At 41.5% G+C, this 20,577-nt stretch overlaps 1 protein-coding gene across 1 annotated transcript in view; it reads right to left on the bottom strand.

Annotated features, from left to right (window-relative positions):
* Positions 1-1,428: 1,428 nt before the first annotated feature.
* The window catches only part of agxt2.S (alanine--glyoxylate aminotransferase 2 S homeolog), a 30,615-nt gene continuing 11,466 nt past the window's right edge, over positions 1,429-20,577 (bottom strand). The window contains exons 3-14 of the mRNA XM_041580595.1: positions 20,108-20,292; positions 18,415-18,538; positions 15,911-16,005; positions 15,337-15,430; positions 12,514-12,607; positions 10,802-10,902; positions 7,480-7,572; positions 6,002-6,134; positions 4,834-4,922; positions 4,262-4,411; positions 3,043-3,141; positions 1,429-1,796 (exon numbers count right to left, since the gene is read on the bottom strand). Of these exons, the coding sequence (XP_041436529.1) occupies positions 1,689-1,796; positions 3,043-3,141; positions 4,262-4,411; positions 4,834-4,922; positions 6,002-6,134; positions 7,480-7,572; positions 10,802-10,902; positions 12,514-12,607; positions 15,337-15,430; positions 15,911-16,005; positions 18,415-18,538; positions 20,108-20,292 (1,365 nt within the window). The 3' untranslated portion in view covers positions 1,429-1,688. The remainder of the gene's footprint in view (positions 1,797-3,042; positions 3,142-4,261; positions 4,412-4,833; positions 4,923-6,001; positions 6,135-7,479; positions 7,573-10,801; positions 10,903-12,513; positions 12,608-15,336; positions 15,431-15,910; positions 16,006-18,414; positions 18,539-20,107; positions 20,293-20,577) is intronic.

Here is a 20,577-nt window from a genome sequence, read left to right as displayed (position 1 = left end):
TATCTCAATATTTTCTGCTATACATTCCGATCAAATCCGCTCGGGTTTTTGACGCTTATTTATTATTACATTTTTCAGAAAAATTGCTTTGCGGGGAAAAAAAACAGTTTTTCACGTTTTTTCTGATTTTTTATCCGATATTTACTATTTTTTGGATTTTTCGCCGCAAAAATCAAGTATTGCACGAAACCCAGCACACATCATAAATCATTGGGACTTCTCCCATTGACTTATATGTAACCTCGACAGGTCTGATATTCCGGATTTTCTGATTCAGACTTTTCCATCCTCGGGGGATAATAAATTATGAAAAATGTGTGATTTTTTTTAGTCAGATTTTATTTAAAAAAAAATCTAAATTTTTTTGTGATTTTTGCATTCGGAGTTTAGTAAATAATCCCCTTAGAGATCCGCTTGTTTGGCGATTTTGTTGATATCGGGCTGATCTGAACATCATCTCTAGGGCCCAACGATCGGATCATAATGGGCGGTCAGATCGCATCAACAAACAGATGCAGTCCACGGGATTTTTACCCCTGCCCGATTGGCATCTGGCCAACTCTCGGGCAGATATCGATCAGGGATGCCGTCGGAGGGCCCACAATAAGCCAATAAGCTGCCGACTCGGTCTGTCTGCAGCTTTTATTGGCCATGTATAGAAACCTTTAGTAAACCCTCGTTACCAATCTGATGCTTTTTGTTTTTTTTAATACCGGTGCACTGTCAATGATACCTGCATGTAAACACTTTGTGACATTTATTATATTATCCTAATGTTAATATTAATGTTGCTGCAAAATGTCATTCAGTATCAACACTAGGCAAATTACCCCATGGGCAGTAACCCATGGTAGAGTCCTGCGTGGATCCAGGTGGGCCGACTTGTATTGAACTCGGAACAGCAAGAGCCAAACTCAGACCCGCTGGCCCTCTATAAATCCCTCCTCTTCCTGCTCCCGAAAACCTACCCACAGTGCCCTAATTTTAGGCCCAACCAGGACCTGTAAAAACCTGGAAGTGGCCACCGGAGGAGGATCAACCAGGTCAGGGGAAATAGTTACATTTAACTGCAGGACTCTAACAGGAGGCGGGGGGAATTTAGCCTGCAATTGACCCGAGTACCCACGGACAGCTCACATTGTCAAGGGACGCCAGTCTTTCCATCCAAAACCTGTAAACCTTGCGGTTATTCCGCAGGTACCTGACCCAACACAGGACTCTAAGCCATAGCAAGCAATCAAAATGTTGAATTCATGGTTTTATCTGCAGCTGGCTGAAAAAAGCTACTCAGTCATTGGTTGCTATGGGTAACTGCCCATGGGCTAAATTGCCCAGTGTTGATAAATAAACCCCATTGTTTGCTGTGTCCCCCCCATAATAAATGAGCCTGCTGCACAGCATGAAAAAAACAAACATATACCAGTGTTATAAAAGACGAATTTTATTTCTCACGAGAGATATTGCGGTTCTGTGTGCATTTGGCTCATTGTTGTGGTCAGACATGCTTAGCAAACAAACAGTAGCACAAATTATAGAGATTTCTGTAATACAAAAAAGACATTTCACCCATTAAAGGTATAAAACCACTTTCCCTATCTGGGATTCACTAGAATTACTATATCTACCGAAACGTCAGACTGTCAAGTGCACACGTTTGCCTATTTGCCATAATGGCTTTGAGTAGCCGATCATCTTGGGAACCTTTCCGTGTGCCTGCTCAGCGCTCGATGAAAAACGTCTACGGCAAAGGCGACGTCTTCTGACGTGATGCACATCGGTGGTTTGATCCGAAAAGTCTGAGTACAAAATGAATCATATGTTAAGTTTTTTTTCTTTCCTAACATTGAGTTTCATAAACTATAAAACTAAGTTGGAGTTGTTTCCTTTGTCTTGCTAAGCTTCCTGATTTCTGTCATTAATTGATGACAATTGAGCCAATTCTAAACAACTTTTCAATTGGTTTTCATTATTTTTTTTTTTTTTATAATTTTAAAGTTATTTGCCTTTTTCTTCTGACTCTTTGCAGCTTTCAAATGGGCATCACTGACCCCTTCTTAAAGGGTGGGTTCACCTTTAAGGTAACTTTTATTATGTTATAGAACAGTCAATTCTAAGCATCTTTTAAATTGGTTTTCATTATTTATTTTTTTATAATTTTATAGTAATTTGCCTTTTTCTTCTGACTCTTTGCAGCTTTCAAATGGGCGTCGCTGACCCCTTCTAAAAAAACAAATGCTCTGTAAGGCTACAAATGTATTGTTACTTTTTATTACTGATCCTTCTATTCAGGCCTCTCCTATTCATATAAATGCATGGTAGCTAGGGTAATTTTTGCCCTAGTTACCAGATTGGTTAAGATACAAACTGGAGAGCTGCTGAATAAAAAGTTAAATAACTCAAAAACCACAAATAATAAAAAATAAAAACCAATTGCAAATTGTCTCAGAATATCCCTCTCTACATCCTACTAAGAGTTATCTCAAAGGTCAACAACCCCTTTAAAGGAACTGTTCAGTGTAATAATGAAACTGGATAGGCTGTACAAAAATATGGATATTCAGTCCCATGTGGACCCCATTCAAGTCACTGATTGGTTACTGACTGCTAACAAGTTAGAGAGCTGCAAAGCAGGAAGTAGTGTTCTGGCTATTATGTTACACATCCAGTCACTCCAGCCTTAATACATTACATTTTTGGCTAACTAACTATATTAGAAACGTTTTTTTCATTTGCACAGCCTGTCTGTTACCCAGTTTTTATTTTTATATGGAACTGTTCCTTTAAAGTCGCTGACTAACTCAGAGTTAGAGAACCGAAAAGCAGGAAGTAGTGTTCTGGCTATTATGTTACACATCCAGTGACTCCAGCCTTTATACATCACATTTTTGGCTAACTAGCTATATTAGAAACATTTTTTTCATTTTGCACAGCCTATTTATTTACCCAGTTTTTATTTTTACACTGAACTGTTCCTTTAAGATACACAAGTGATACCTCTGCCGCTATCTGGGAAAACGAATGTACTCCTCCTATCTGTGTTACCTGTCCGTATAAGCCTCCTTTTCCAAAGATCACTCCCATGTCTTTACAGTCCTCCCAAATGAAGTTCATCTCTTCAGCAGGGAGTGGTTTCCGTGATTCCTTGAAGAAAAAAACAGAGGTTAGAACAGCAATAGGATGGGTGTGGGGGGCTACAATGATATATACGAGGGCTCAACTGCAACTGTAGGTGCACAATTGCACTCAATATTCACCCAGCATTTATGCCTACTCAGTCCCTAAAGGAGGAAGCCTGGCCAGTTGTGCTCAGCTTAAGCAGAAGCAATTGTACTTGAAGGAGAACTAAAGCTTAACTATGAAGTAGGTTAGAAATGTTGTACATTATGTTTTGTGCTTCTGTACCAGCCCAATTCAACCACAGTCCTTTAGCAGTAAAGATCTGTGTCTCCAAAGATGCCCCAGTAGCTCCCCATCTTCTTTTCTGCTGATTCACTGCACATGCTCTGTGCTGCTGTCACTTACTGAGCTTAGGGACCCACTCACAATATACAGTACACATAGAATAGAAATGTCACAATATAAGGCTGATTAGTAATTAATACACATAATTACTACATGGCAGCACAGAAACCAGTGCAATTAGCATCAGAATTTAATAATCAGCCCTGTAGCATCAGCTTATATTACAGGGGAAGCTCATTTTCTACTGGATAATTAGTGACGAGCCCTAAGCTTAGCTTCTCAACAGCTGCTCAGAGCCCACTGAGCATGTGAGTGTCACAGACACTTTCCAAGATGGTGACCCCCTGTGACAAGTTTGAAGTCCTGGATCATTGCTGCTATTGACAAGCTGAAACTTTAGGCTGGTGCAATTAGTTCAGTATATAAAATATGGCATTTTTAGCAACATTAATTTTTATAGTTTAGTTCTCCTTTAAGCAATAACACATTTGGGGGCATTTGAAGAAATATGTGCATTGTGGGTAAAAAAAAAAGGTAATATGTAACAGTTCTTGCACTTTGCCCATCTAAGTAAATGATGTCTAAAGTGTTTTGATTAACTTTTGACCTACTGCATCTACTGACCTACTGAAGACATCTATGTGTCCACAACCCTGGTGGATGTAAATTAAATTAACGAGGTCGGCAAGTGTATTTGCCTCCACTTAAAGTAGACCCTTTGCATCCTGAGATTCCACTGTCCTACTTCTTGTGTGTAATGATGCCAGTTGTTCCATTGATATTGCATTTATACACCAACCTTATCTTTGACCATTTCTATTCCAATCATAAGTCCTTTTCCCCGAACATCTCCAACAATCTCAAACTCATCACGAAGCTTGGCAAATTCCAGCAACATTTGAGTTCCAACGACTTCACAGTTTTTCTGCAGACCTTCTTCCTCAATGACCTGGTAGTATTGAAATGCACATTAAGGAGAATGTGGATCAAATAATATAATCTGAAATTGACAGCCTATCTATTTAGGGGCAAATTCTACCTAGCGTTTTCAAAGGGTCAACCATTCAGAAGGGCAGGAGTGTGTTTGGACTCAATTACCATAATGAATTGAATCAATATTTGTTCTCTGTTCCAGGGGTCAATTTGTAAATTACCCCTTTGGTGTCATTGGACTACTACATGGAAAGAGTTTGACTGCATTATTCTAGAAGCTCTTGATGATCAGAGTCTTCTCTGATTGAGCCAACAGAGGATACTTTTTTATTTGTTTGGAGGTTTTAGAGAGATAGACCTAGTTTCTGGAACACTCTAATCAATGTTACATTATAATATCGTCACATCAGCATCAGATTCTGCACAGAGGATACTTACATCAAGTACCGCAGAGCCCACTGCACAGGCCACTGGATTCCCTCCGAATGTATTGAAGTGCAAAAAATCGGCGAAGGGCTTGGCAATCTCTAGAGGAAGAACATTCCTAATTAATCCATGTGGAATTCTCTGCTTATGTCTTTGTTCAATTCTTTGGTAGTTCAACTATCGCACACCCTTAGTAAATTAAAGTAACGACACCTGGTGCACGAAGGTAGAGGATCGGCCGCCTCACAAACAGTGAAGCAGAAAGAATCCCAGGGCACACAGGATAATTGCAAGCAAGCTGCCTTGCGTGTTTATTGCAAAGTGCAACGTTTCGGGATCACGCCCCTTTCTCAAGCATCTTGACATCCACATCTCATTCTGTGTTACATGGAGTTTAAAGTGTAATGGGCAGAGCAGCCTCCTTTTAATTTATTTTGTCCCCCCATCCCAACACTTCAAGTATCCAACCCAAGGGAAGAAATGACATATTTGCCTTTCCTGGGTGGAACTTTGGTACCATTTCATGTCCTACCCATTGACTTGCGTACTTCATAAAATTCCTTTTAAATAAAAATGATGTTTTCTACACCCTGTTATCCATAGAGAGTCCTGTGCTCCATGTTGACCTACTTTCTTTGCTTGGGTACCATTTTGGTGGTGCTCTTTTACATCTAAAGTGGCAAAGTTGTTTCTCACTCATGGATCAAGATGCTCCCATGATGAAATCAAGATGAGATGACAACAAACACCTCTGTGTACTTCTCCTTACTGGATAAATAAATCAGTGTAAGGCAGGGGTCCCCAACCTTTTCACCAGTGAGCAACATTTAGATGCAAAAAGATTTGGGGAGCAACACAAGCATGAAAAATGTTCCTGGGTGGTGCCAAATAAGGTTTGTGATTGCCTATTGGTAGCCACTATATGGACTGACAGCTACAGGAGACTCTGTTTGGCAATACATCTGGTTTTTATACAACCAAAACTTGTCTCCAAACCAGGAATTCAAAAATAAGCCCCTGCTTTGAGGCCACTATGAGCAACATCCAAGGGATTTGGGAGCAACAAGCTACTGGTTGAGAATCACTGGAGTAAGGGGTGCAGTTTCCTTCTACAACCTTATATCACCTTCACTGCGTTATCACATCAATGGATACTTGTAACAGCTGTGTGTTCACAGACCTTGTGTTGTTACAACGGCTGCCATTGGAAAACCGTTACCAATTCCTTTTGCCATTGTGACAATATCAGGCATGACGTCATGAGTCTGAAATCCCCAGTAATGGCTTCCTGTTCTTCCAAAACCCGTCTGTACCTTAAAAGAAAGGGGTGAGCGATGTCTGTCTGCTGATACAGTGTCCAGTTTGTATTCATGTAATGCTAGGATTTGGATTTCCCTGGTTCTGCTCTTCTTGTTAACACATCTAGTTGCACCACAAAGAAATAGGGAATGACCATGAATTGGCCAAATGGTTAGAAGCAAGAGGCCCTCTAACACCTGGGCCCACCGGGATACCAGGAAAACTCCAGGTGGGCCCAGCTGTTAGAGGGCCTCTTGCTTCTAACCATTTGGCCTATTTCATGGTATCCCGGTGGGCCAGTCTGATATTGTGGAGACATATATATATAACTACAAGGTAGTTTTTACCTAGAGATAACAACAAATTATCTGATTGATAGTGGCCTCCCTGCTTCTTGCAAGTATCTCCATAAGCATAGCATTGTATTTCAATGGGACCTCCCCACAGCTGGGGCTTTTATTTTGGGCTGAAAGGTCTCCTAGACTAACATTTGTAATCAGAGACATTGCACCTTAATTTAAAAGAGAGAATGCATGTATGAATACCCCCCCCCCCATACAAGAGCAGTAGTAGTTAACACAAGCTTAACGTGAGAAAAATATAGAATATTTCAGGGTCAACAAGTTTAGACTGTATGCACTTATAGAGAATACAAAGGTGATACACCAGGCTGGGAATGTGACTATAACATTGTTTATGGTCATTTTGGGTCACATCAGCAGCACTTACATAGTTAAAGGGGTTATTCGCCTTTAAATTCACTTTTAGTGATAGTCTGAGATAGTCAATTGGTTTTCATTTTTGATTTTTGAGTTATCGACACTCACATGCTCAGTGGGCTCTGATTGGCTGTTGAGAAGCTAAGCTTAGGGCTCGTCACTAATTATCCAGCAGAAAATGAGCTTCCCCTGTAATATAAGCTGATGCTACAGGTTTGCTGATTATTAAATTCTGATGCTAATTGCACTGGTTTCTGTGCTGCCATGTAGTAATTATCTGTATTAATTACTAATCAGCCTTATATTGTGACATTTCTATTCTATGTGTACTGTATATTGTGAGTGGGTCCCTAAGCTCAGTAAGTGACAGCAGCACAGAGCATGTGCAGTGAATCAGCAGAAAAGAAGATGGGGAGCTACTGGGGCATCTTTGGAGACACAGATTTTTACTGCTAAAGGGCTGTGGTTGCCTTGGGCTGGTACAGAAGCCCAAAACATTAAGTACAACATTTCTAGCTACTTCTTTAGTTAGGCTTTAGTTTTCCTATAAACACTCACTAAACCGCTCATATTCATCTGCTCCCCAAGTGGGGCTGAAAACCATAAGCAAATAGATAGACACAAGCATTTTTGCACCTACTTCATCAGCGATACACAGACCTCCTCTCTCTCGGACAAGCTTATATGCCTCTTGTAAAAATCCTTTGGGGTACTGAACAGCCCCTGCACCTCCCTGCAGGTCAAGAAGATAAACTTGTAAAATATGTTGGCATTGACATTGTTCCACACTTTTCCCTTTCCCTCTTTTTAAAGGATAAGTAAACCTCTAAAACAAGTTAATGTAAAATTGATGAGGGTGCTATTTTAAGCACTTTTGCATTGTACATTCATTATTTATTTATTTATTTATTTTAAGATATTAAGGGAAATATGTACTGTTAATACGTATTCATTTTGTTACAACAGCACCACTTGCTGGTCAGTTTCCCACCAGTCTGACCACCAAGTAGTCAAGGAAGTTGTCAGGAGAAAGAAAGAGGCTGCTCTGATGTTCTTCTGCTTAGGAAAGATTTGAGAAACGTTTCTAATTTTTTCCCTAACCAGAAGAACATCAGAGCAGCCTCTTTCATTCTCCTGACAACTTCCTTGACTACTTGGTGGTCAGACTGATCGGAAACTGACCAGCAGGTGGCGCTGTTGTAGCACGATTCATTCATCTTACCATAATAGCTTGGAAATTAAAATAAATAAATAATGAATGTACATTGCAAAATTGCTTAAAATAACACTGTCATCAATTTTACATGCACTTATTTTAGAGGTTTACTTATCCTTTAATAAGAGTTTCTGCAAAGGCAAATGAGGAATCCACAGTTTTATATTAAGGCTTAAAAGGTCTGTAGCTTTGTGATTCATGCTGCTGTGAATGCATCAGTTGGTTGTTCTTACAGATGAATAGTGATGGGCGAATTCACGGCGAATTCACGCAATTCACCGCAGGCGCATAAATTTGCAGAACCGCCACGAAATTTCGCCGGCGTAAAAAAAAAAAACGGCCACTGGCGTCAAAAATGTCTGCCGGTGTAAAAAAAAACACGTTGCCAAAAAAACCGCGAATTTCCTGCGTCAAAAACTAGACGGCAGCGCCGTTTCGCAAATTTTTCAGTTTTGTGAATTTCGCGGGAAATTCGCAAATTTTTTGGCGACGCGAAACACCCCAAATTCTCCCATCACTACAGATGAACAAACCTGTTCAGTTTCCATTTTGTGAAATTGTGGGAAAATTTGTGAAAAGGTGAAAATGAATGAAATGCAATGAAATCAATGGGCATTTTTTCACGGCAACTATTTCCCAGGAGAATTTTTTCAGTACTGTATTTTTCTGGGGAGAATACATTGGAGTATATGGGCATTTTTGTGGCAATTTTTTTTACGGCAACATTTTTTTTTCCAAAAATATTCACCAATGGCAAAATGTGAAATTTTGCTGCAAATCCATAACCGGATAAAATTTCTTGCTCATCACTAGTTGTGCCAGTTAAAGGAGATATTACAGAAATGACTGGCTTTCAAGATATCCAGCTAATTATTATTACGTATATATAAACAGGCAGTTACTTGTGTAATATCATAACTCCCAACATTTGAAAAACAGAAAGAGCAACAAAAAGTTGTGCCATGGTGACATTTTTTGACCACGCTTCCTTTATGGCCACACTCGCTAATTACCATGGCATTTTACAAAATTTGGCAGGTTATGATCATTTGAACACATTTCTGTGTTTATGTGTTATTAGAGTTTTGCTAATGAAGGTGAAATTGCCCTTAAGGGCAGAGACACACGCTCAGATTCGGGGAGATTTAGTCACCCGGCGATAAATTGCCTTTTCTTCGGGCAACTAATCACCCCGAACTACCTCCCGCTAACAAAATCGAAATCGTTGGTGGGATGGCACTCGGAGCGCTTCGTTTCTCGAAGTCGCCCGAAGTTTCCTTGTGAGGCAACTTTGGGAGACTTTGGAAAATGAAGTGCGCCGATTGCCATCCTGCTGACAATTTACATTATAGCCAGCGGGAGGCAGTTGAGGGAGATTAGTCGCCCCGAAGAAGAGGAGATTTGTCCCCGGGCGACTAATCTCCTGAAATCTGAGCGTATGTTTCTGCCCTTATGTTCATAAATAGTAAATATGCCTCGTAAGGCAACTTTGGGCGACTTCAGAAAACGAAGCTCACCGATTGGCATCCCACCGGCGATTTACATTCTATTCGTGGGAGATAGTTCCGGGAGATTAGTCGCCCGAAGAAAATGAGATTTGTTGCTGGGCGACTAATCTCCCCAAATCTGGACATGTGTTTCTGCCCTTAAAGGGCACCTGTTGGGTAAAAATGTTATCCCCAACTAAAGGTGCGGGCTAATAGAGCTCACATTCCGGTTGGGGATAACAGTCGTTTTTTTTTAAAAAAATACCCCCGCCAGGGGTATGCTACCCGCACCGGCAGGGAGCTCCTGGTGCGAGCAGCCATGTCCAGTCACTCACATGCGCATAATGAAAATCTGCCCTGAATTGCTTATTATGTGCATGCATGTGACGTCTCATGCGCATTATGCGCATGCGACTGACCAGACATGGCTGCTCACAGGGAGCTCCCTCCCGTTGTGGGTAGCATACCACTGGCGGGTGGCGTTTCTTTAAAAAAAAATCTACTGTTATCCCCAACCGGAATGTGAGCTCTATTAGCCCGCACCTTTGGTTGGGGATGACATTTTTACCCAACAGGTGCCCTTTAAGATACTAGTCTCAGTTCTCCCAAGAGACCTGCTTATCTTAAATAGTTACAATGGTTTATTTGCTTATCTTAAATTGTTACATATGTATCTAAGTGCAGGTGTTTAGTCGTCTGAGCTCTCAAAAAAAACTCTTATTTTAATTAAATTTCAGAAACGTTGCATCCTTTTCTGGCGTCGGTGCAGATCAAAGAGAGACTCAGGACATTTCAGTAACAATCCAGGACTGCAGGCTGAGCTGTCAAAATCGGGACTGTCCCGCAGAAAACTGACAGTTGGGAGGTATGTAATATGGCCACATAAGTGGGTGGCTAGTTGCCCCTAAGTGACTGCCCAGTCAGCCAGGTTGGCCAGGTGGATAATCAGATGTGTGGGTTGGTTAATGACCCCATACATGTGCTGAACAGACATAACTTGGGCAGGGTTTGAATTTTAACAGGTCAGTATTGGTCAAATCACAACAAAATTTGATTTGCTAAATTCATTTTTTATGGATAGAAATACTATCATCCAGTTTGGTCTGCCATTGAAAAACTTGTTGTGATGATGTTGGTAAAATAAATGTACTGTAGTTAACATCCAGCAGGTCTTGCACTCCTCACACAGGCCTTAAAATCCAGTCCCGGATGGTTTGATATAGAGAATTTAGATACTCATAAAATGACACTGTTCTTACCTGGATTGGCTCAGCAATAAACGCAGCGACCCTTTGTCCCGTACTGGTGCTTAGTGTTTCCTTAAACTGGTCAACATATTGGTCTTTGGCTTCACAGTAACCTAAACAATGCAAAGGTCATTATTATTTACACCACCAGACTCTTGGGCTGAGTAAATACCGGTATGGGATCCGTTATCCAGAAACCTATTATGCAGAAAGCTCCGAATTATGGGAAGGCCATCTCCCACAGACCCAGAAGTAGAAGGGGCATTTGCACCAGGACAGACAGTTTCACCATCAGACCCTTTGGGCCAAATTTACTAAAGGGCAAAGTGACTAACGCTGGCTATTTTGATGTCATTTCAATACTTCACCGATTTACTAACGGGCGCAGGCGTAACTTCGCTAGCAAAGGAGATAGACAGTGGCGCAACTTCGCACTCTGATGCCAGGCGAATTTTCGCTCTGGCAAACGGACGTAACTGCGCAAATTCACTAAGATGCGGATTTTACTCAACGTTGCCACTTGCCCCAGATTTGCCTTCACCAGCTCAGACCAGGCGAAGTGCAATGGAGTGCATAGGACTTCCTCAATTTTTTTGTTGAAAAATTCCCAAAAAACTCCGGCCTCTTTTCACTTTTTCAGGGTGATAGGCTGCAAAAGTCGGTTATACATTTTCTAACATATAGAACATTAACTATACACTGGGCTCATGTGTAGGGCAATATAACAACTCTATTGTCTGTATTAAGCTTCCCTGGACTTGTATAATGTAATGTATTTGCTGCAACATATACGCCCATGCAGCTTAAAGGGGAAGGAAACCTCGTCGGCACTAACCCCCCTCCCCCCCTCCCGTGCATTGCCCCCCCTCCCTCCTCCCCCCTGGCCTACCCCTCCCGCTGGGCAAATGCCCCTAACTTGTTACTTACCCTTCTGCGCAGGTCCAGTCCAGGGAGTTCACAGACGACATCTTCTTCCACGCGATCTTCTTCCTCCTTTGACCGGCGTTTTGGCGCATGCGCAGTAGGATCATTTCGCCGGTACGGATCTACTGCGCATGCGCCAAAAGTCACGCACATGCGCAGTAGATCGTACCGGCGAAACGATCCTACTGCGCATGCGCCGGTCAAAGCAGGAAGAAGATCGCGTGGAAGAAGATGTCGCCTGTGAACTCCCTGGACTGGACCTGCGCAGAAGGGTAAGTAACAAGTTAGGGGCATTTGCCCAGCGGGAGGGGTAGACCAGGGGGGAGGAGGGAGGGGGGGCAATACACGGGCGGGGGGTGGGGGGTTAGCGCCGAGGAGGTTTCCTTCCCCTTTAATCATTTCCCGCCGTATGCAAATTAGCCAACGCTAGCGCATCTTCGCTTTGATTGCCGAAGTAGCGCTAGTGAAAAGTCACCAGCATTCGGTGCCCTGGACGCAACTTCGCATTTTAGTAAATTATCGTTGTCTGAGCGAAGTGTAGCGATGGGTTCGAAGCCATCGCTGGCGAATTTTCGCCGCTTAGCATATTTACCCCTTCATTTTCATCTTAGATGCTTCCAGCTCTTGTTATTCTACTGAATACAACTGGAACTCAAAGCTATGCTTTTCACTTGTGTGAGGAGTCTCAGCCAAACCTCAAATATTTCTCATCAGAATAGAATTGAGAAGATTAATTTCAATGCTAAATACTGAACATTTGTCCTACATTTCATTCTGATCCAGTAGCAGAAATATTATACCCGGGGAGCAGCTGCATTTCCTTGTGGTCTGCACGGGAGAATCTCTGCAGTGACTTCCACCCCATATACCACGGAACACATCTGGGCACATTGTCTGAAAAACAGTTACAAATTAAGTGGCAAATGAATGGAAATTGGTGGAGCAGTGCTGCAAGTTACTCCCTAATTCAGTGGTTCCTAAACTGTTGGGCTGGTCCACTGTGGGGTGGGGGGATCCTGAGTTACAGGTGCTTCTCATCAATATTTGTTTTTACCTTTATAAAGTAAGAAATCACAATCTACCCTATTTATTTCCTTTCTTTTATATCTTGTGCATTCCCCACTGCTGCGCCTGTCACCGACATTATTCCTAGTCTGTTTATCATCACTCTCTATACATGAGATCTTTTATCTTTTATCTAAATATCTTTAGAACTTTCTCTGTCACAGAAAACTAGAAAACAAATGTGTATTTTTATTGGGCCAACTCCAACTATCCATTTTTCCCCCCATGATTGGCTAGAAGACACTTCTAACTGGATAATATTTAGTGATATCGATATCCAGAGTTTACTGAGGAAGAACAATGTTGTTTCTTTTCCCTGCTATGATTTTTGGTCATGTTTTTCTACCAATGTTTCATGAACCTTTACCAGCGAGGGACATCATTGAAATCTATAATATTTCTGCTTAAAGGAGAAATAAATCCTTTACCAAAAAAAACCCTACCCACACCCATGTAGACCCCTCCCTCCTCCCCCCCAGCCTAGTTGCCCCCTGGGGAAATGGCCCTAACTTTTTACTTACCCCTCGGAGCAGTCACAGCATTGGAGTTCACCGCAGCCATCTTCCGGGTCTTCGTGTCTTCTTCCGGCGCTTTGGCAATTTTCGTCCATTTTGGAGTATGCACAGTATGCGGTAAATTGCTCCAACTGTGCATGCGATGATTCGCCGGTCTCCATCTCAGATTACCGAAGACCCAGTAGATGGCTGTGGCGAACTCCGATGCTGTGACTCTGCTCCGAGGGGTAAGTAAAAAGTAAGTTAGGGGCATTTCCCCGGGGGGGGGGGGGGCAACTAGGCTGGGGGGGAGGAGGGAGGGGTTTACGTGGGGTGGGGGGTAGGGTTTTTTCTTGGTAAAGGGGTTGTTTCTCCTTTAAAGGAAAACTATACCTCTCACAAAATGTAGGTCTCTATAAAAAGATATTTCATTAAACAGCTCATATGACCCCTGCTTCATGTAAATAAACCATTTTCATAATAATATGCGTTTTTAGTAATATGTGCCATTGGGTAATTATAAATAGAAAACTGCCATTTTAAAAAACAAGGGCTGCCCCCTGGGTTCGTGGGATTCACGGTGCACGCCATCAAACCCTACATGTTAGGTCACATGAGCCAATTAACAGACAGAGTTGTGTCTTTTGCTTCCTACACTTCTTCCTGTTACAGTTAGAGCTGCAGTATTTCTGGTCATGTGATCTCTGAGGCAGCACACAGACCATCACTAAATGGTGGTTCAAGGCAAGAGATGTAAAAGGGCAATATTTACTTAAATATATATTCCAGTTTGATAAGATTCTTTAATATGCCACTTAATATGATATAAACTATCTGTTGCTTAAGTGTTCATTTTGTGGGTATAGTTTTCCTTTGCAAACATTGCTCTGTTATACAAAACAAAGATTTTCAATGGGGCCCCTTTTTTTGGTACTCAATTAGATATGCTCTAGTCAACGTCAAAAAGCCCTTTACTGCAATTTTTTTTGCAGACTAAAGAACCCCTTCCTAACACCAATGATGAACTGTCCAGTGCATTGTCCTATCCAACAGTATCATATGTCCATTGTGCTTCAATAGTACATTTTATTCTACAGTTACAATAACCAGACCAACTACAGGTATGGGACCTGTTATCCAGAATGCTCGGGACCTGGGGTTTTCCAGATAACAGATCTTTCCATAATTTGGATCTTCATACAACCTTAAATCTATGAGAAAATCATAATCACATTTTTGATTATTTGGCTAAAATGGAGTCTATGGGAGATGGCCTTTCCGTAATTCAGAGCTTTCTGGAAAATGGGTTTCCGGGTTAACAGATCCCATACCTGCACTGTTTTACTATTACATAGAATAAGGAAATAGATTTTAAAAATGGGGATTATTGGGATAAAATGGAGTCTATGGGAGTCAGCCTTCCCGTATGCGAGTTTTCTGGATAATGGATCCCATAACTGTACATTGTATGTTACACTGAATAGATCCAACAATGGCCACTTGAGAATCAAGAATCTATATGACCTGGGACCCCACCAGTGTCAGACCGGCATGTCAGGGACCCACCTTAGACCGTGGACCCACTTTCCAAACTATTATTCCTCATTTCCTCACTCAACCTCTTTATTCTCCTCTTTTATATCTACTTACTATATCTTCCATTATTAAGCATTTTTCCCATAAAGAAATAGGGAATGACCATGAAAAAGGCTAAATGGTTAAAAGCAAGAGGGACCACTGACACCTGGACCCACCGCGAGTTTCCCTGGTATCCCATTGGGTCAGTCCGACACTGGATCCCATCAAGCCTATAATATTGCCTATAAGTTATATGGCAATGCACATGGCCTTTTCCTGATGCAGTAGGGATAATACACATCCACTGTCATTAACAACTCAGGTCATTGACCTGCCAAACAGATGGAATTTTACATTTCCTAATCCTTCCTTAGATTTTCTTTGTAATCTCTTCTGATCCAACCCCTTTGCTGACTTTGGTATTTGTTGGCAAACTGTGCAACTTTCCTAAACTGTTGGCTTTGCCCACCGAGAGGAACTTCTTACCGTGTAGCAGTTGGAGCCAATGGCAATGCCAGGTCTGTAGAAACCCAATGCTGTTAAAGACACAGCTAAGTGACTGCTTCCATGATACCCACCTCTGTAATAAATTAAAAAGTGGAGAAAAAAAACAAAAAATATAATTTGATGATACAACCAAAACGCAAACCACCTTTAAAATGTTCAGTAGTTGAGCCCTTGACAATTGGGGGGGCTTGTTAACGGATCCAGGGCATGTGATGCATGGTCTATTAGCTATGTCATTAGTGGGAAGTGAAGATCAGTGGGCTAAACATGGGACCAGGAAAAAACCAGATGGTTAAAGACAAGAAGCGCCATATTGTAGTGATAATGACAAATAGGATAAGACTTCCCCACTCGCACTGTTGGCCATAGTTACTAACACAGCTGCACTGGAGCAGTAATCTAGAGCGCCCAATCAAGAACTGGCTTCTTTCAGTCTATTGCAGTTACAATCATGACAGCTGATTTCCGATTGGTTGCTATGAGGAAGCTGCCCCATTGTAAAGTTGTACCTACTGTAGGTTAGTAAAGGATAACTAAGTACTATTAGCATTACCTGAGGCTGATCACGTCACAGTTGCCAGTATATACTCTTGCCATTTGTACAGCCAATTCATTTGCCTCTGTGCCGCTGTTAGTAAAGTAGGCAACCTGGAAAGGAACATATAACAATATTTATGGCATCTAAAAGCAACTCCTCTGGCATTTGCCAGAACCCACAGATTGTCAGTCCGGGCCTGGCTGAACCCCCTCTCTGTGGCAGGTCATGGCTGGTAACGGCTAATACATACACACAGTTTATCTAGCAGCTGCTCAAATATCCATGGAGGAAGGAAGGAAGATTGCCAGTTGCAGACTACAGAGCTGATGATTGTACCAGCTGATAGGTTTAAAGAGATACTGACACCAGAAATTGAACTTTTTTTTTTACATCTACCAGCAAATTGACTTTGCATGCTTCTTATAATTTAGCCATAAAGTATTTGTCCAATGTTATTATATTAAATATCTGACTCCCTGTGTTAGCCTATGAGTGGGCTGCCATATTTGTGCAGCAGGAGTCCGTTAGCATTAGAAACTTAAACTGACAGGCTGAGATGACAGTCAGTAACAATTAATATATTCGGGAACAGATACGCCAATGCAGGAACTATGCTGCTACATTATTTATCTAACACGTGTTAAATAAATAATGTAGCAGCATAGTTCCTGCATTGGCGTATCTGTTCCTGATTATATTAATTGTTATTGCAACTTCACTTTATTTGAGGACATAAAGTCTGGGAACCAGATAGCGGATTAATTAAGAATTAAGTATATGTAGCCCCAGCCTGCCAGTGACCCCCCCAATTACTGACACATCTGCAATGAATGTGCATTTGTGTATAATTAGGAGCAGGCTGGTGGTCTCAATGTGGTTGGAAATGCACCAAGGAAGGTTGAGCACAAGTACCTACTGTATAAACTGAGTGGTTGTATTTATAAATGAGACTTTACAACTGTACCAGGAGCAAGAAAGGGACGGCCTTTGATGGAAGGAAGTTAGATGGATAGATAAATCTTAGGTAGATAATAGATCAGTCTATATGAAATATAACAGGTTACAGTTCAATGACGGGGAGGCCTGTTTATCAAAATCTGTGTAATATTAAAGGTTTTTACAACCTTGATTGTTTTTTCCTTATGCCGAACGAATACAAATACAGGTACCTTGAAATCCTTGTTTTTGAGCTATTTACAAGCAAAAAAAATAACAAAAATCTTGAAGCAAATAAATATTTTACAATTTGCATAGGACACCTCACATTGATTTCTGTCCCTGGCAGCTCTTAGATGCCCACGTTTTATATCAGAGTTTCTTGTGGTTAAATTACATAATTATAAATTATTTAAAGTGGACCTGTCACCCACACATAAAAAGCTGTACTCATTTAAAAGTTTCAGCTTTCAATCATATATTGCCTCCAACTCCTCTATGCCTGAGATGTACTTCCTAGTCACTGTTCTCTATAATTGTGTAGGACACCATCCACGGGCATTAGGTCCCCCATTATGGCGATACACAAGCTATTGGGCTGATAACTTGCCGTTGTAACATACTAGTTAGGCTGGAACCTGGATTTAGGTTGCTGGTACAGGTCTGACTCTTCTGTAAAGCAGCTTGACTAATCCTGGTTTTTACCTACGGCCTTTTGGGGCCACTGGAACTTTCTGCTGCGGTTCCAGGTGGGATCCTAACAACTTCAGCAGGGTCCGACTGGGGGACCTGGGGCCCACCGGGACTACTGTCCAAGGCTCCCCTCAGGACCCCCTGGGCTCACTAGTGCGGCATGTATGCTCGAACTGAGCAGTGCGGAATGCATGCGCAAACGGTGCTGCGCCGCAAATTGTTTTTTTTGTAGGGCCAGGAAATCAGGAGAGGGGGTCTGGCCTGGTGGGGACCCACCGGCTTTTTTCCCGGTGTCCCGCTGGGCCAGTCCAACCCTGAACTTCAGAGTTCAGAAGTTCCAAAAACGTGGTACAGACAAGCAATAAGGAGTCAAAAACAGGCGGAGTTCTGCACAGGAGGCAAGTTTCATAGCCAAGTGGAAAAGAGAATATGGAGCACAGGAAAGTAGGAGAACAAATTGACCTGGCGGTGCATCTTACAGCCTTGCCACAAAGTGACACCTGCCTGCTTACTATGATTGTGGATTCCAAGAATAAAGGAAACAAAATTGAAATAATAAATCTAGTATGAGTAAACTTTATTTTGCTCAACTAACATGATAGAAAAGAATTTGGAATTTTTTCTTACGGTGACAGATCCCCTTTTAAAGACACGATTTTAAGTGTTTAAAAGGTTCAAACCTCGGAAAAGAAAAAAATATGAATGTTAATAAATCAGGCCCTCAATTTTAAGTACATTCATTTGTGCTGTCAGTTGGGACACGAGTGATGATCAGAAATAAATTGTCCTAATGAAATCCCTGTTTTGCACCTAGTGATTCTATTACTCACAGCACTCAAGCTGCTCGAGGCCACTATAACACACCGGATAGAATGAAGAGCAGTCGTTACCTTTAGTTTCCCAGGCAGGAGATTTGTTAATTTCTCAGCATATTCATGAATCGGGGGACTCAGGAAGATGTTGGATGTGTGACACAGTTGGCCAAACTGTTTGTGAGCAGCTTCTGTGATTTTCCTGCAATGTAAATTATACATCTGTGAGAGCAAAACAGACTTGTAGATCTCTATGTATGAGCCTGTATTAAACAAGCCCCTAACTTATATTATTGATACACAACAGGTAAATAGAGATTCTTTAACATTATACTCTAGGCAGTGTTGGACTGGGACACCAGGGGCCCATCCAAAAACCTTAGACCAGGGGTCAAGTCTCAATAGAATTATTTATTTTCTCCTCACTCAACCTCTATTCTCCTAATCTCTTTTCTTTACATACATTAATCTATTACTCATCATCATCATCATTTATTTATATATCGCCGACAAGATACGCAGTGCTTTACGTTAGTTATAACAAACAGGGAATAAATGGAGGATAACAAACAAGGGTTACAGAGAACAATAGGATTAGAGGGCCCTACAAATTAGAGTTTACAAACTAAAGGTTAGGGTACAATTGAGACATTAGGATTTTAGAAACAATTTTGTGATTTATGATACAGCAATGATTGATTAATTCAGGTACATTGAATAAGCTTATTTAAACAGGTGGGTCTTTAAGGAGCGTTTGAAAGTTTGTAAAGAAGGAGAAAGTCTGACAGCTCGCGGCAGAGAGTTCCAGAGAAAAGCAGAAGCCCGAGAGAAGTCTTGTAGATGAGAATGGGCAGAAGTGATCAAAGGAGAAGAGAAGCGAAGATCATAAGCAGAGCGAAGGTTTCGTGAAGGAGAGTATTTGGAGATCAGAGATGAAATATAGGGAGGGGCTTCATTATTAAGGGCCTTGAATGTGAGTGTTAGTAATTTGAATTTGATTCTAGAGGAGATTGGGAGCCAGTGAAGGGACATGTATATGGGAGCAGCTGATGATGAGCCGTGAGACAGATGAATGAGTCTAGCAGCCGCGTATTATCCATCTATTAAGCCTCTTTGTCTCAGAGAAACAGGGAATGGCCATGAAATAGGCCAAATGTTTAGAAGCAAGAGGGCTCACTGACACCTGGGCCCATTGGGAGTTTTCCTGGTATCCCAGTGGGCCAGTCCAACACTGACTCTAGGGTAGATACATATGTTAGTATGTTCCAGAGGGTCAGTAGTTTTAGTTTAGACGTGAAATAAAGCTGTGGTATCCTAACGATAATGGAAGCTGAACCGACAGCAACTGGGATGCCCATTATTGTAGAGAGGACCATGGCACGTGCATATTCCCCAAGATTTAGCTGGTACTAAAAATGTTTTCTGGATGTTTAAGTACATTCGAGATACACCAGGGCTTCTCATACTTACCTTATTTTTTTGTGGACCCAACAGCTGATTTACATTACAAATACAAACATTTAGATTTAGATTACAAATACAAACAATGAGAGAAATATGCATTAAACTGTTCAGAAGGAGTCAGAAGGAGTCAGATGGGATCAGCCAATCAGTGAGTTTACACAACCTTATCCAATCAGAGCTATTGTATGGAGTGAAACACTGCCACTATATTCATTTCGTAGGATATTTAGGGAAATTTTAATCAAAGGTGTAACTCCTACTTCCCCTTTGATGAGGGAGAGTTTTGCACGAGTAAGCATCTACTCACGGGTGGCAGTGGCCAACACTGATAGTGACAATTCCAGCAATAAGATCCAGGTAGCGACGGCCTTCAGAGTCAAATAACCACTGCTTGTGTCCCTGGTGCAGCAACAATGGTTTTTTATATATTGTGTAGAGTGATGGCGATAGCCTCTGCTTCCGGATTGCTAGGATGTGTTCATATGGATAGGACTATGGACAGCACAATGAATATGTTAATAGACACAAGAAAAACATTTTTCTCAACACATTGAACATGGACCAAAAGTCCCAAACGCAGCTTAAAGGGGAAGTAAATAGAATAAGGCTAGAAATGCTGTATTTTGTTTACTAAACTTAAACATGAACTTACTGCACCACAGGCCTAATCAAACAAATGATTTATGCTTTCAAAGTTGGCCACAGGGGTCACTATCTTGTAAGTTTGTTATACATCTTTGCAAGACCAAGACTGTGCACATGCTCAGTGTGGTCTGG

Source organism: Xenopus laevis, chromosome 1S (assembly GCF_017654675.1).
Source record: "Xenopus laevis strain J_2021 chromosome 1S, Xenopus_laevis_v10.1, whole genome shotgun sequence".
Taxonomy (NCBI): domain Eukaryota; kingdom Metazoa; phylum Chordata; class Amphibia; order Anura; family Pipidae; genus Xenopus; species Xenopus laevis.
Note: the sequence above shows the minus strand (reverse complement) of the source record. Positions and strands in the feature narration are given on the sequence as shown.